General features: G+C 43.0%; 1 protein-coding gene across 4 annotated transcripts in view; it reads right to left on the bottom strand.

Annotated features, from left to right (window-relative positions):
• Positions 1-1,089: 1,089 nt before the first annotated feature.
• LOC112069290 (regulating synaptic membrane exocytosis protein 1) overlaps positions 1,090-17,727 on the bottom strand; it is a 58,849-nt gene continuing 42,211 nt past the window's right edge. For 2 of the 4 annotated variants that reach the window (XM_024136596.2, XM_024136597.2), the window contains 6 exons: positions 6,066-6,283; positions 4,241-4,385; positions 3,818-3,933; positions 2,704-2,805; positions 2,372-2,511; positions 1,090-2,175 (listed from right to left, as the gene is read on the bottom strand). In XM_024136596.2, the coding sequence (XP_023992364.1) occupies positions 1,957-2,175; positions 2,372-2,511; positions 2,704-2,805; positions 3,818-3,933; positions 4,241-4,385; positions 6,066-6,283 (940 nt within the window). In that variant the 3' untranslated portion in view covers positions 1,090-1,956. Of the gene's footprint in view, positions 2,176-2,371; positions 2,512-2,703; positions 2,806-3,817; positions 3,934-4,240; positions 4,386-6,065; positions 6,284-13,256; positions 13,278-17,274; positions 17,706-17,727 lie in introns of those variants that run through there. The other 2 variants (XM_070438498.1, XM_024136598.2) reach the window with 2 other exon arrangements.

Here is a 17,727-nt window from a genome sequence, read left to right as displayed (position 1 = left end):
TGTGTACAGTAACAGTAGATTTGAAAGAATGGGCGGTGAGGACTGCTTAGTACAACAGTACAGCACGGGTTCAATAGCTTTAAAAAAAGACATCAACATAATCTCGGTTATCAGTTGGTTTCGAAACATTCAGCACCGGAATGAAGGATGTGGACTAGACTTGACTGCAGCTGATCATTTCGAATGTCTTCGCGTGATGTGAATGGCTTCGGTTTCTCTTTATATTTAAGTACGAGCAAACTGTACAAGTGCATGCAACATACAAGCGGGCCTACGGTATGTGGAACTAACACARATKTKMWMRWSWMRWKWKTRTTTTTTRRCCAGTATSGTTTTTGTTTTACAAAATGTGCATGCAGCTTGGAACAGGTCCGAGTCATGCTGGCCACGCCCCCTTTGGTGTGGCAGGAGTCAGCGGGCCTGACGAAGGATGAGCATTGGTGTTCCTGTCCTGAAAGTTCAATCTGATGGGTTACTTTTCACATTCACAAAGATGCAGAAGGGAAATTTGAGCAACTGATGTTTTTTGTTTTTCCAAATAATCGAGACAAAGAAGAAATTAAATGAAGCAAAAAAATTACATTTGCAAGCAGTATTTTTTATATTTTTTTCATTCACTTTTTTCCCCCCAAAAAGTTAAACTTTTTGCTGCAAAAAAAATCAAGCTTATTGTGCTTGCGTTTTTGAATCTCAAAATAATGTAAACTGAAGTTTCGGATAAAACCCATAAACATGTGCTGGGATGAAGGGAAGGATATTCCAGGAAAACAGCTAAATGAAATTTCTCGTGATTGTGGACAAAGATACGTATTTTTTTACAGTGACTTGTTGACACCCTAGTGATAGTCCAAAGTGAAATGTATAATTAMATTTAATGGTCAACCTCCTTGGAGGTCTAATATACATCTATACAAAGACAACTGGGTTGGACTTTTTGTAGGTGACTGAATGAAGAAAAGAAGATTGTAATCCCACACTAATCTCATCGTCAAGTGTAAAAATCGTAACTTAAGATGTGTCACTGAACAGTCCCCTGCATCTCATTGCAGACACTTTAGTTAATTTTCTCTATGACGTATTTTTTCTTTGTGTCTTTTTATTCTTCTCCATGCATACATCAGACAACGCATCGTAAACCTCATACTCATCATAAAAACATTTTTTGTGCCATAAGTAACAAACGGAGAAAAAGAGAGTCAAACGTACCAAAGACAAAAACGAGAGAGCGGCTTGGACCAGCCATGGTAAACATCTTGAAAACAAAAAATGATATTTGACAGAGAAGGACCAGTAATGTGAATCCACAAAGTCTAGGCACCAGAAGGAGACCCCTGCTTGCCCGGACCGACCCCACCCAGAAGCACTCTGACCTGGGGGCCGAAGTGCTGGCAGTCTGTTTGGGGGCCGGATGGGGGCCACTGCGGAGAGGACATTATGGCACCCCCTGAGGAACAAGGAGGATGACACCTCTGTCTTGGGTCCATACATTCCGACGCTAACATACATTTCTTTGTTTATTGATGGTTTGACTAAAAACTACCAACCTTCTTCCTTTCACATTTAAATTTCTACTTAGTTTCTTCAATGAATCGAGTGTCTCCTTACCGCTCGACTCAAGTACAGCCTTACCTAGCTACCGAACATTGTTTATTACCAACAGCCCTAGTTCTTAGATTACAACCGCGAAAAAACGATGACGAATTCGTTACTGGAATGGAACACTGAAACCTTACGCTCTCTAAAACAAACAAACAAATTAAACGATGCCAGGAGTGATTGTCAGATCTCAACAAAGCTTTTTTTTAATCATTGTGACTCTGTTTCTTGATTGTTGTTGTTCTAGAATAATTTTTGTCCGTTAATCTCTAAAGTGACGTTAATTCGTTTCACAAAGCGGTAGGCTAGCCATAGTCCCATTGGTCCATTAAGATTGGTAGCTGTAGTCCRATTGGTCCACTAGGATCGGGTGCCRGGTGGGCCCGAGGAGCTGTCCAATGACGACTGGGAAGCACGTCGAGTCAGGGAGGCTAGTGTGGGGTCCACTAAGGAGGAGGGTGGGAACAACTTGTACCAGCCAATCACTGTGCTCGTTAAGTCTAGTTCCTCCAATAGGATTTGTGCAACTCCCATGAAGCTTTTGTGGTCCATTCGTCCGTAGTCTCCCCAGACGATCACCTGAAGGAGAAAAAAAGACCCCCAAAAATGTATTGATTAAAACCTTTACAGCTTAAATGGTTAAATAAAGGTTAAATTAAATAGAAATTAAAATAGAAAAATGGTTTTAATATTATTCAGGGATGCATTTATTTAATTATTTCATTCAAATGTGATTGAACTTTCTTTATGAAACAAGGCACGCTTTGACCCTCACCTGTAAGACTTTCCCCTGTGGGCTRTCCTCGAATTGCAGCGCTTGCTGGTACAGCGGGTCGAGCGTTTTCCGTGCAATCTTGGTTTTCTTTTTGGCTACATACGCTCCATTATTCAACAGATAGACCTTGACGTATGGAGCTGACGAAAGAAAGAAAGAAAGAAAGAAACAAGAGGCAGATAAGGATAAGGATAAGGATACTCAATTGTGGTTCTAAACATGGTCCGATTGAATTGTTTTCTCTAGGTGGGCGATTACATGGACCCAGATAAGACTACTCCTGGATTAAAAAGCACTTTCAATGGACTTGGGCGCTACCACCAGTGTCTCACCAGGGAGGGATTTGGATCCAGGCTTTTGTACAAGGCCCCGAGCTCTGATCACCTCCACCTCCAGCTGGCCCTTCTTGTCCATCATCCCGATCTGAATATCACCTGGGAGGAAGAAGAAGTAGAACGAGTTGACCAAAGATGGTGGATAAATGAAGATGTCCGACTCAGGCCGTTCACTATAGATGATTTTTTCATAGTTCCGGCTTCCTATATGCACCAATGRGATAGCAGCTGATGTCTCGCCTTCTGTTTTGTCTCTGGTTGACTAAACAGGAACTGGATTGAACCAATCAGAACAGGTAGGAGATAAGAGGGATGTTCGAGCAGATCGCGTGATGGTCACCGTCGTGTTTTGCATTATGGGTATAAACATTCCCAAAAATCATGTGATCAAAGGTCATGCAGTTTTTGATGAAGACGCCTTCAAGTCACTGCAGTTGCTTCTCACCAACTGCACCATGCAGTCATCACCTGCAGTGTTGGAGGCACTATTTGTCAACCAATCATTAGGGTGTTTTTGTTTGTTGAACATGGCCAAAGACATGCCTAAAACAGGAACCACATTTACCCCGATTCTAAAGCTACAAATGAAAGTGATATTTGAGACCTCTCTCTAACCAATTCATTGTACACATGTTTTGTTTTCAGTTTGGGAGTGTGTGATAAAGGGGTATAGAAAAGTTAATTTCGACATAAAGAGTTTGTTTTTATAAACAACAGCAGCTATGTTGACACTGCTATGTTGATCTGAGCCTTGCTGTTGGAAAACCACTACAGTGTCTGACTTTTGGCTGTCGCAGATGCACCTCCCCCGACTACAGTCGGCATTGTTAGGCTTACTGCTCGAACACACCTAAGGTCATGACACAGGAAGTAGTAAGAAAAGTGGGCTATTGAGTTTCTCAAGAGGGAAGTTGGAAGGATATTGAGTTATTGAGTTATGGAGACGGAAGAAAGGAAGCTATGTGAATCAATGAAACTTATTTGTGGGAGAAGGGAAGCATATAGAAATAGCTGAACAATAAGTTATCAATTGGGGAAGAATCACAGAGGAACTATGATAGGGCAACAACATGATGAATAGACAGAGTATTATAGGGGGATATTTACTCACCTATGGCAGGTGTGGCCAGTGTTTGTCTGCCCACCAGCTGAGCAGGACCCAAGCCATCTAGGAAGTCACTGAACTGGTTGCCTGGCTGTCCCAGACGCACCCCACCGAAAAGCAGACTAGAACAGAAGAAGAACACAGTCAATATACAACTAATTACCGTATATAACCTAGGGGTCCTAGGTGAAATCATCTATCGAATTTACTGCAATAATGCTGAAATACTGGGTTGTTTACTTTACAGTGAATGTCAATTCATGTAACATAGGAAAAAACGTTTGCCCCCATAAACAGAAAGAGGAAGAAAGTGACTAAGAGAGAGGGGTAGAGGGAGGAAAAGGAGAGCGACATACAGTATACAGAGAGAGATAGCGAGAGAGAGAGAAATATATATAGAGAGAGAGCCTGTATTTTGGAGATACTGACTTTCCCTCTGAGTTGCAGCTGTTCATGGTGCCGTTGGTGGACTCTTTACTGGACTGTCGACTCATGTTCCTGGTCATCTCTACAGCCATACCCGTCTCTGTGCTCCTCTGGATGGATGCACCTTTCTCCTTCTTCCCCTTCCCCTCTGGTACCGGAGAGGACAAAATATACACAATGGAGAGGATAGCTAAGGCTAATGGCTAAGTTAGCACGGCTKATCTACTGTCTTCCTGAGACCTGAAGTCCTATCTTCCAGGCCTTAGTTTTTCTGGGTCAGCGCTAAACAACACAACTCTCGAGGATGAACACATTTAGGCCAGAAGGCTTTATTTGGTGGTCCTCTTGAGGAAGACCAGGTGTGGTGCCATGTAGTCCTAGCTGCCTCATCGTAATGATAGGACACAGAGCTGGGGAACGGCCACCCATGTTACATCTCAGAGGACAAAGGACACAAAAGAGACATTGAAAGAACCGGGAAGTCAAAGTATCCTTTTCTGTCATTGCGTTTTCACAAGTCACAGCTGAACAATGGGTTGGAGAGATGTTTAGAGAGAAAGAACAACATGTTTTGTTATTTCAAGGTTCCATCCCTCGTCACGTCAACGCAACCAACAAGATCCTTCTGTCCCAATACAGACAATGGCGTACCGTACAGTCAATCCTAAAGAACGATACAGTAGTACATGATGATAATAGGCAGGTTGATGTTTTTTGTTATGAATCTTTCCTTGGAGGCAGAACTGAGCGGTTTCCTCTAGATGGGCCAGCTGTAAAGTAAAAATTGGCTTATATTGTAAAAATTCATGATTTTTTTGTGTGTTTTTTGGTCTTAATTTAAGGTTAGCAGTGTGGTTTGGGTTAAGGTTAGATTTAGGCTTAAAATCTAATTTTATGGCTTTATGGCTATGCAAGCTAGTGACCACTCTGCAGAGCTGCCTCTAGAACAAGATTCATGACAAAGAACGCAAACCTTAAATGAATTGTAGTACAGCAAGAATCACCAGTATCAACCATAAAACAACATGAAAGCATTCAAGCTTGAAAAATGTAAAAACAAGTCTTCCTTACCTTCTCTCTCAACCCAACATGAATTCTAGATTTTGTCAGCAGAGGGCAACTATCACACAGAACACCAATCGCACTGCTATACTGTATAACAATGGGGAGAGAGGAGAGAGGCACGGAGAGACCCCCTCGGCCCTAGTTTCCTTTATAATGGCTTTTTATGTCAGCTACAAAGAGGAGTGCAGAACAAGAGGAAGAGAGTGCAGTTGGAGTCTTTCAACTAACTCTCTCTGTCTCTGCTTCCTCTCTCTCCCCACCCTACAGTGAGTCCAGCCAGGCTGAGAAAGATTCCTTAAAGTCTCTCTCTCTGACTGAAAGCTTGGCCGCAGCGGGTGTCATCTAGAGTAGAAACATGTTGTTTTGAAACTCTTTATAACATGCTTTTTGTGTGTTGTATTCGTAAGATTAGAATTCCAGCATCAGGACATTTTGGTGCGCAGTCACGTAAACAAAGGGTCAAGAGTGATGTGCTTCTCTGTTTTTTTTACTGTCTTATTCAGATGAAAGTGCTGTAAGGTAGCTTCAGGTCACTCTTAAAACTAAAAACATCTGGGAGCTATCATGTCATGGCCACTTGCTGATAGTCCGTAATGTCTCATTTTCACTGTCTGTAATGTCCAATTGTTAAATGTCTGTCTACCACCGTCTTTCAATGTAAACCGTGAATCAAATCAAAATACCAGAGCCATATTTTCAAATCACAACCATCCCGAGCATCTCCTTCATTTGGGTGAGGGTCAGTTTTGACCTTTGAACTCACCCGGGCCGACGATCTGCGACGTGCTGCGACTACGTCTGTTGGAGACGATGGAGACCACCCTGGCACTGAGGCTGGAGCGTCTCTTCTTGCCACCCATGCCCACRGTGCCCAGCGCCGTATCCGATTGGCTGCCGTCGGTACGCTCTGACGCGTAGATCTCACCGCTCACYCTTGTGCTCTTCAGCATGGTCCGGCCTGGCGCCGCACGAACCTGCCGACTAGAGGGAGAGAGAGGAGAGTAAAAGTTAAATCTGGAGTCACAGTCTTGAGATATGAAATGAGTAGAGGAACTTATAACATAAGGGGTTACCTTCACTTTAGTGGGTGAAAACACAGCATTCTAATAAACTTCAATAATTGATAAGGATTTTATACAGTATGATATGAGGCATACAATGATTGGTGAGTGATTGTAATGAGTTTATATGATATTGATGATATCATCATCAATAATATTGATGACACAAGAAAGCCTGAACAGACTCCAAAAGATCTCAAAACTAAAAAATGATCTCAATGATCTCAAATTATCAAAAATTTCCAAATACGCTTCCAAAATCCCACACAATTCAGCAATATGCCTTCTGTGTCCAATGTCCATCATTGCCGGTCTTTTGTAATGGTCGATAACACTGAAATATAATTAAAACACATTACAATGTATTATATATCAGTGGAGGCTGGTGGGAGGTGCTATAAGAGGATGGGCTCATTGTAATGGCTGGAATGGAATCAATGGAAGGTATCAAACATATATATATATATATGTGTCTCTTTTGTAATATAAATTAGTCTCTCAGTCTCAGCCAAAAGCCTTAGCTGTTCAGGCTTCTTCTGCTCAGACAGGCCAACATACAGCAGGGACTGATGAAACTCGGTGCTCTGTGGCGCTTTCTAGGGGTTCGGAGGAGCTGGTGCATGTCCATCCCCTCTAAAGGGGTCGGGGTGCTGCAGGAGAGCCCCGCCACACTGACCCCATCCCGCATACCCATCGTGGACCCTCTCCAAGTGACCAGGGGGCTAGGGAGGGGTAGGGTGGCCTGGGGCCTCTCCTCAGCCCCGTGGAGGGGGGTGATGAAGGGGCAAGGGCCGGCGGTGGGGTAGGGAGGAGGGTACTCCAGCTCAGAAGAGGTCCAGGGGGGGTCTGGACAGCGGGAGCACAGGACGCATGCCAGGAGAGATCTGAGATACACACTGACATGCAAACACACACACAGACACACAGAGGCACAGGACACAACAACGAACATTGACACACACAACAATGACAGACACACAACCACATGCACAACATTAAATCAAGCCAAATAAACAAGGAGACTATATCACATATGATGTTGTATGTCAGCACAAATTACCAAACACATTTCCCCGCATTGAACAATTAAGCCATACACTGAAATTGAATAATGGGACTGATAGAATATAGCAGCCTCAGATGGAGAGAAGAAGAAGGAGGATTGAGGAAGATGGGAGGATATAAAGGGACAAGGTAGAGTCAGAGGAGTCCATAACGTCCACACCTCTTCTCATAGGCAGCTAAGTCTCATAATCAAGCACCTCCAAACTGACTTCYGYACAGTCATCAATATACTGTATGCATCCAAGCATCTCCATCAAAACACCTCCACATTGACCTGGGGCCTTTCTACTGTGCCGTTTTAAAAATACATAACGTTAGCCATCGGGAACTACAAAAGTTGTGCTACTTTTCTCAACAACATTGATGCCCTGAATCCAGCAGGCGGTATCGACAGATCAGTTGGAAAAAGGGATGGGCTACATTCTGCACATAACAGGCTCAGTGTGAACCGGAGTGACTTGACACAATGTTGGCCAAACAAGATGTACAGTGCCTTGCAAAAGTATTCACCACCCTTGGCGTTTTTCCTATTTTGCTGTATTACAACCTGTAATTTAAATGATTTTTTATTTGGATTTCATGTAATGGACATACACAGAATAGTCCAAATTGGTGAAGTGAAATGAAATGAATGACTTGTTTCAGAAAATAAAATAAAATTTTAAAAATGAAAAGAGGTGCATGCATATGTATTCACCCCCTTTGCCATAAAGCCCCAAAATAAGATCTGGTGCAACCAATTACCTTCAGAAGTTACATAATTAATTAAATAAAGTCCACCTGTGTGCAATCTAAGTGTCACATGATCTCAGTATATATACACCTGTTCTGAAAGGCCCCAGAGTCTGCAACACCACTAAGCAAGGGGCACCACCAAGCAAGCGGCACCATGAAGACCAAMGAGCTCTCCAAACAGGTCAGGGACAAAGTTGTGGAGAAGTACAGATCAGGGTTGGGTCATAAAAAAATATCCAAAACTTTGAACATCCCACGGAGCACCATTAAATCCATCATTAAAAAATATATATATATGTCACCACAACAAACATGCCAAGGGAGGGCCGCCCACTAAAACTCATGGACCATGCAAGGAGGGCATTAATCAGAGAGGCAACATAGATAACCCTGAAGGAGCTGCAAAGCTCCACAGCAGAGATTGGAGTGTCTGTTCATAGGACCACTTTAAGCTGTACACTCCACAGAGCTGGGCTTCACGGAAGAGTGGCCATTGCTTAAAGAAAGAAATAAGCAAACACAGGGACTGGGAAACTAGTCAGGGACTGGGAAACTAGTCAGAACTGAAGGAATGATGGATTCTGCTAAATACAGGGAAAACAGGGAAAATACAGTTTCAATCTTCCAGAGATTTGAGACTGGGGTGGAGGTTCACCTTCCAGCAGGACAATGACCCTAAGCATTCTGCTAAAGCAACACTRGAGTGGCATAAGGGGAAACATTTAAATGTCTTGGAATGGCCCAGTCAAAGCCCAGACCTCAATCCAATTSAGAATCTGTGCTATGACTTAAAGATTACTGTACACCAGCAGGAACCCATCCAACTTGAAGGAGCTGGAGCAGTTTTGCCTTGAAGAATGGGAAGAAATCCCAGTGTCTAGATGTGCCAAGCTTATAGAGACATATCCCAAGAGACTTGCAGCTGTAATTGCTGCAAAAGGTGGCTCTAAAAAGTATTGACTTTGTGGGGATGAATAGTTATGCARGCTCAAGTTTTCAGTTTTTTTGTCTTATTTTTTGTTTGTTTCACAATAAAAAATATTTTGCATCTTCAAAGTGGTTCTTCAAAGAGGCATGTTGTGTAAATCAAATGATACAACCCCCCCCAAAAATGTATTTTAATTCCAGGTTGTAAGGCAACAAAATASGAAAAATGCCAAGGGGGTGAATACTTTCGCAAGCCACTGTAGCTACAAACAAAACYGAGTTAAATGGTTACAGTCTGCCGTGAAGGGTTCACCCATGTATATGGTACCTGGATATACAACGCTCTCTATAGAACTACCAAAGGAAAGTCCTTATTTCCAGCGTGTGACTCCAATTGTTGGCCAGTACATGCTGTAACTGTATGTTTTGTATCCGCCATGACTACAGACAGTGGGGACACGCCCGACACAGCTCTGAGAGGCTCCACCAAACGCTAACACGCAGCCGGGCCAGTGCGTAGCAAGGAACAGCCGGRGACCTGCCACTGACAACCGACCCATGCGCTTCTCTCTCGCTCTCCACATTCAACGAGAGACKGACAACAACACAGTTGTGCGAGGCACTGGTAGGGGCATCCTCGGCCATGGAGGGAGCATCTAAGTCCCTGGCGGTGCCGGGAAATGTAGGCGTTCAGCAGTGAACTCCTTTGAATCTGCTGGGYACTTSCGTGCTATTAAGTGATTCATCTGTGACATGTTTGTAGTTGTCATGGGGAAAGCTCTGATGGATACCTTAATTTAAAAAAAAAATATTAAACTTGATGCAGCTAAAGAAKGGAATATTACTCTTCATTAAGAAARAAKRAAATCTGACCAAGTGCCTTGAACTGAATAAGGATTCCATGAGACTATTGGCATCTTTAAATGCTTCCTATCAAAACATCCAAGAAGATRATAATGGGACRTTCCTGGACTATGATCKATTTCCGCCACTGCACCCCTCTACRWGGTTGAACCAGAAAATGGCTGCTCATTGTTGGACTCCAGGTGAGCGTTAATGGATGCATGTTGGAACCAGAAAGAAGGAGAATAATCGTTCTCGGCGCCACCTGCCTTCTTTCCCCGCGTCCAGACTTAACACTTTCAAATCGCTTTCAGCACCTGTCCCAGCTGTCTTCTGCCGGGAACTTGGGTGTTCCCTCTATGGCTGTGGATGTCAAATCAAATGTTTTTTGTCACATGCACCAAATACAACAGGTGAGACCTTACCGTGAAATGTTTACTTACAAGCTTAACCAACAATGCAGTTCAAGAAATAGAGTTAATGAAAATATTTACTAAATAAACTAAAGAATTTTTTAAAATAAAAAGTAACACAAGAAATTACATAACAATAACGAGGCTATATACAGGGGGTACCGGTACCAAGTCAATGTGCGGGGTACAGGTTAGTTGAGGTAATTTGACATGTAGGTATGGGTAAAGTGACTATGCATAGTAATAAACAGTGAGTAGCAGCAGTGTAAAAACAAAGGGGGGGGGGGGGGGTCAATGTAAATAGTCCAGGTGGCCATTTGATTAATTGTTCAGTAGTCTTATGGCATGGGGAGAAGCTGTTAAGGAGCCTTTTGGACCTAGACTTGGCGCTCCGTACGCTTGCGGTGCGGTAGAAGAGAGAACAGTCTATGACTTGGGTGACTAATTCTTTGTACATTTTTGTGTTGTGTTGTTGCCTACCCTTACCACCTGGGGCGGCACGTCAGGACGTCCAGGATCCAGTAACAGAGGGAGGTGTTTAGTCCCAGGGTCCTTAGCTTAGTGATGAGCTTTGTGGACACTACGGTGTTGAACGCTGAGCTGTAGTCAATGAACAGCATTCTCACATAGGTGTTCCTTTTGTCCAGGTGGAAAAGGGCAGTGTGGAGTGCGATTSAGATTGRGTCATCTGTGGATCTGTTMGGGCYGRATGCYAATTGGAGTGGGTCTAGGGTTTCTGGGATGWTYGTGTTGATGTGAGCCATGAGCAGCCTTTCAAAGCACTTCATGGCTACCGACGCGAGTGCTACGGGGCGGTAATCATTTAGTCAGGTTACCTTCGCTTTCTTGGGCACAGGGACTATGGTGGTCTGTTTGAAACATGTACCTCTCCCTGTCCTAGTCAATCAATTGGCTGAGCACAGCCTGGACCACCACGGCCCACCTCCACTGGGCTGTGCTCTCTGGATCAGAGCTCTGTCCCTTTGGCTGTTGTGGCCTGCATGCAGCCGGCATCTCAGCAGCCCTCTATTCAGGTGAGCTATGTGGCTCTGGTCTTGCAATCAGCTTCGAGACACAGCAGAGGCTGAATCATTCTGGCTATTGTGATAGGGAGTTCGATGGTGAGGCATATATCTGTACTTGGGGCAAAGACTTTGTGTTTTCCTGGGGCAAAAGTTCAGGATATCACCAGGTTGCTTCCCGTGGCTGTGAGTCAGTCACCGGGGGCTGATACTGCCATGGTTAATTTGGGGTCGAAGGACACTATGAAGGGCAGCTCAGAACAGCTGAAGATGGATTTGAAAGAACTGATTGGGTCACTACTTGACACCAACAAACGCCTCATAATATCTGGCCCTCTGCCCTCCCTAAATCGTGGCATTGAACAGTTCAGCAGACTTTTCGTCTTCCATAACTGGCTACGAGACTATTGCAGCTCTGTGGGTGTAACACTTATTGATACTTTTGATAACTTCTGGAAACAAAGCTCGAATTATAAGGAAGATGGTATCCACCCAAATCATTTGGCTTCCTTGACCCAAGCCCAGCTGATTTAATCCCTCCCATTGTGTCACTGAGTTGTCATAATGTTCCAGGGGCGTTGGAAGACACAATGTAAGTAACCTCATTTATGTCCCTCTTACTGCCCTGAATGCCTCTGCTCATTCTACAGCTATTGAATGTAATTACATGCCTATGAACCAGTGTTATACTGTTAGTACTGGGGTGGTGTCCCCTAGCAGGAAGTCCACTGTGTGTAGCTCAGCCTGCGCTAATATAAATAACCAGAGGATGTCTACCTCTGCCAAGCTTCCCAGTAAAGCAAGAAAAACAATCAAGCATCTCAGAAGTGTTAAAAATAGCCCACGTTAACATKTGTACTTTAAGAAACAAGGTTCATGAAATAAATTATTTGCTAGTAACAGATTACATTCATATTCTGACAATCTCTGAAACTCACTTAGATAATATATTTGATGATACAGTGGTAGCAATACATGGTTATACCATCTACAGAAAAGACAGGAATGCCAAAGGTGGAGGTGTGGCTGTTTATATTCAGAACCACATTCTTGTAAAGATTAGAGAGGATCTCATGTTAAATACTGTTGAAGTAATATGGCTACAGGTTCATCTGCCTCACCTAAAGCCCATTCTGGTGGGAAGCTGCTATAGACCACTAAGTGTGAACAGTCAGTATCTGGATAACGTGTGAAATGCTTGATAATGTATGTGATGTCAATAGAGAGGTATATTTTCTGGGTGATTTAAATATTGACTTCGCTTTCATCAGGCTGCCCACTCAAGAGAAAGCTTCAAACTGTAACTACTGCCTGCAACCTAGTTCAGGTTATCAATCAAGCTACCAGGGTAGTTACAAACACTACAGGAATGAAATCATCAACATGAATTGATCACATCTTTACTAATGCTGCAGAAATTTGCTTGAAAGCAGTATCCAGATCCATTGGATGTAGTGATCACAATATAGTAGCCATATCTAGGAAAACCAAAGTTCCAAAGGCTGGCCCTAATATAGTGTATAAGAGGTCTTACAATAAGTTTTGTAGTGATTCTTATGTTGTTGATATAAAGAATATTTGTTGGTCCGTGATGTGTAATGAGGAGCAATCAGATGACGCACTTGACGCATTTATGAAATTGCTTATCCCAGTTACTAATAAGCATGCACCCATGAACAAAATTACTGTAAAACTGTTAAATCCCCATGGACTGATGAAGAATTGAAAAATTGTATGGTGGAGAGGGATGAGGCAAAAGAAATGGCAAACAGGTCTGGCTGTACAACCAATTGGCAAACATACTGCAAATTGAGAAATCATGTGAGTAAACTGAATAAAAAGAAGAAAACTACACTTTGAACAAACGATCTTCAATGCCATACAACACTCCTTCCGTGGCCTCCAACTGCTCTTAAACGCTWGTAAAACRAAATGCATGATTTTCAACCGTTCGCTGCCTGCACCCGCCCGCCCGACTAGCATCACCACCCTGGACGGTTCCGACCTAGAATATGTGGACATCTATAAATACCTAGGTGTCTGGCTAGACTGTAAACTCTCCTTCCAGACTCATATTAAACATCTCCAATCCAAAATCAAATCAAGAATCGGCTTTCTATTTCGCAACAAAGCCTCCTTCACTCACGCCGCCAAACTTACCCTAGTAAAACTGACTATCCTACCGATCCTCGACTTCGGCGATGTCATCTACAAAATAGCTTCCAATACTCTACTCAGCAAAATAGATGCAGTTTATCATAGTGCCATCCGTTTTGTTACTAAAACACCTTACACCACCCACCACTGCGACCTGTATGCTCTAGTCGGCTGGCCCTCGCTACATATTCGTCGCCAGACCCACTGGCTCCAGGTCATCTATAAGTCCATGCTAGGTAAAGCTCCGCCTTATCTCAGTTCACTGGTCACGATAACAACACCCACCCGTAGCACGCGCTCCAGCAGGTATATCTCACTGATCATTCCAAAAGCCAACACCTCATTTGGCTGCCTTTCCTTCCAGTTCTCTGCTACCTGTGACTGGAACGAATTGCAAAAATCGCTGAAGTTGGATACTTTTATTTCCTTCACCAACTTTAAACATCTGCTATCTGAGCAGCTAACCGATCGCTGCAGCTGTACATAGTCCATCTGTAAACAGCCCACCCAATTTACCTACCTCATCCCCTTACTGTTTTTATTTATTTACTTTTCTGCTCTTTTGCACACCAGTATCTCTACTTGCACATGATCATCTGATGATTTATCACTCCAGTGTTAATCTGCTAAATTGTAATTATTCGCTCCTATGGCCTATTTATTGCCTACCTCCTCATGCCTTTTGCACACAATATATATAGACTCATTTTTATTTTTTTCCTACTGTGTTATTGACTTGTTAATTGTTTACTCCATGTGTAACTCTGTGTTGTTGTCTGTTCACACTGCTATGCTTTATCTTGGCCAGGTCGCAGTTGTAAATGAGAACTTGTTCTCAACTAGCCTACCTGGTTAAATAAAGGTGAAATAAAAAATAAAAAAATAAAATAAAATAAAATAAACATAAAGATTGATAGTAAAAAGCTTTGGATTACCTTAAATGACATTTTGGGCAAAAAGGCTAATTCTGCTCCATCATTCATTMAATCAGATGGCTCATTCATCACAAAACCCACTGATATTGCCAACTCATTTAATGATTTTTTTCATCGGCAAGATTAGCAAACTTAGGCATGACATGCCAGCAACAAATGCTGACACTACACATCCAAGTATATCTGACCAAATTATCAAAGACAAGCATTGTAATTTTGAATTCCGTAAAYTAAATGTGGAAGAGGTGAAAAAATGATTGTTGTCTATGAACAATGACAAGCCACCGGGATCTGACAACGTGGATGGAAAATTACTGAGGACGATAGTGGACGATATTGCCACTCCTATTTGTTATATCTTCAATTTAAGCCTACTAGAACGTGTGTGCCCTCAGGCCTGGAGGAAAGCAAAAGTTATTCCCCTACCTAAGGATAGTAAAGCCCCCTTTACTGGCTCAAATAACCGACCAATCAGCATGTTACCAACCCTTTGTAAACTTTTGGAAAAAATTGTGTTTGACCAGATACAATGCTATTTTACAGTAAACAAATTGACAACAGACTTTCAGCTCGCTTATAGGGAAGGACATTCAACAAGCACAGCACTTACATAAATGACTGATGATTGGCTGAGAGAAATTGATAATAAAAACATTGTGGGGGCTGTTTTGTTAGACTTCAGTGCGGCTTTTGACACTATCGATCATAGTTTTTTGCTGGAAAAATGTATGTGTTATGGCTTTACACCCCCTGCTATATATTGGATAAAGAGTTACCTGTCTAACAGAACACAGAGGTTGTTCTTTAATGGAAGCCTCTCCAACAAAATCCAGGTAGAATCAGGAATTCCCCAGGGCAGCTCTCTATGCCCCTTACTTTTGAAAATCTTTACTAACAACATGCCACTGGCTTTGAGTAAAGCCTGTGTGTCTATGTTGCGAATGACTCAACACTATACATGTCAGCTACCACAGCGACTTAAATGACTGCAACAATTAAAAAAGAGCTGGAGTTAATTTCAGAATGGGAGGCAAGGAAAAACTAAAAGCTTTTGTATTTGGGACAAATCATTCACTAAACCTCAACGAAATCTTGTAATAAATAATGTGGTAATTGAGCAAGTTGAGGAGACTGAACTGCTTGGAGTAACCCAGATTGTAAACTGTCATGGTCAAAACATATTGATACAACAGTASCTAGGATGGGGAGAAGTTTGTCTACAATAAAGCGCTCCTCTGCATTCTTAACAGCACTATCAACAAGGCCGGTCCTACAGGCCCTAGTTTTGACTACTGGAAAATTGCAATACTAAAGTACTAAATAGAGCCATGACTACATGGAACTCTATTCCACATCAYGTAACTCATGCAAACAGTAAAATTTGATTTAAAAAACAGATAAAAATACACCTTATGAACAGCGGCGACTGTGAAGCAACACAAACATGGGCACAGACACATGCATACAAACACACAATAACATACGCACTATACACACACGTACACATGGYTTTTGTGTTGTAGATATGTGGTAGTAGAGTAGGGGCCTGAGGGCACACACTTAATATGTTGTGAAATCTGTTGTGAATGTATTGTAATGTTTTAAAATTGTATAAAACTGCCTTCATTTTGCTGGACCCCAGGAAGAGTAGCTGCTACCTTAACCAGTCTTCATTATACTGTATGAATCCAATATCTCTTATCAGGTACCTTCAAACTGACCTGGAGCCAGTCTGCAGCAATCTGAGCAACCAGCGAACAACCCACCACATTCCATTCTCTCCGCAGTCCACAATAGCCATGATCTATCTCTCAGAACGTATGTCAAAGGCCCTGGGCTCTCTGTTTTATAACCACTCTGTTTGGATTGGCACGCACGCACCCACCCACCCACGCACGCACGCACGGATGCACACACACACACACACACACACACACACCACACACACACACACACACACACACACACACACACACACACACACACACACACACACACACACACACACACACACACACACACACACACCACAACACACAACACACACACTTCAAAACATTAGGCTGTTAATAAGGGCCTGCCCAGGAGAGGCTCAGGGGATTGGGTCATTTGTCCGTGTCAGCAGGCAGGCTGTGGTGGACTGGACTGGTCAGCCGTAGGGACGTTAGGGCTGTGCGGGGAAGGAAGTTATGAGTGGAGTTATGTGAGTGAGGCTGTTGGGGTTATAGGACTATGGGATGGTTGGCTAAGAAAGTATAATAAGACTGTGCTGGGTTTGAGGGGACACTAGTTTGTACATGTAAGGCTGGTGGGTTTAAGGGGACACCCGTTTGTACATACATGTAAGGCAGGTGGGTTTGAGGGGACACTAGTTTGTACATGTAAAGCAGGGGTGTCAAACTCATTCAACGGAGGGCAGACTGCAGCAGGTTTTTGGTCTTTCACTTCAATTAAGACCAAGACAACCAGGTGAGGGGAGTTCCTTACTTATTAGTTCCTTACTTATTAGTGACCTTTATCCATCAATCAAGTACAAGGGTGGAGCGAAAACCCGCAGACACTTGGCCATCCTTGGAATGAGTTTGACACGTGATGTAAAGCCAGGTAGGTTTGAGGGGACACTAGGTGACAGTTACAGTAGGTGGTTGAGGCTGTTTACAGGTCACAACAAGAGCAATAGGGTTACGGGGACCATGGTTAGTGGGTACACAGCGATTATGTGAGATCCCTAAAATATGGGCCCTTGTCTGCCATGGCCCATTGTAGGTCCCTCCATCCCGTGACGGAGTGAAGGACCTTTTCTCTTTTCTTTACCTGGCGTCTTTGGGGTCCCCAGACACAGTGTGTCTCCTCCTCTTCAGCTCTTGAGAGAAGCGTCTCTTCCCTGCTGCCCTCATCCTTTCCTGCTCTCCATTCATCCCCCACGAGATCCTCCTCTCCTTCTTCTCSTCCTCTAAAGACTTGGACCTGTGTCCATTCATTTTGGGTTTCCCCACCGTGTGTGTTTGTGTGCATGCAATGCAAGTATTCATAGAGAAACACGATCATGCAGAAAGATTGAAATGTGCAACAATTAGCATGCAGAAAAAAGACAGACGAAATGAACACAGACTGATAAAAAGGGGCATGCGTGACAGGCAGAAGAACAAACTCCACACTATGTTTTTGATTCCTTCAATATCTTCAATTGGTTCTTGATGCTCAATTACCTTGTAAATCTTGTAAGAACATATGAAACTAAATTAAAGTGTCGAGCGGGGTACCGAC

This window comes from Salvelinus sp. IW2-2015, unplaced genomic scaffold (assembly GCF_002910315.2).
Source record: "Salvelinus sp. IW2-2015 unplaced genomic scaffold, ASM291031v2 Un_scaffold963, whole genome shotgun sequence".
Classification (NCBI taxonomy): Eukaryota; Metazoa; Chordata; class Actinopteri; order Salmoniformes; family Salmonidae; genus Salvelinus; species Salvelinus sp. IW2-2015.
Note: the sequence above shows the minus strand (reverse complement) of the source record. Positions and strands in the feature narration are given on the sequence as shown.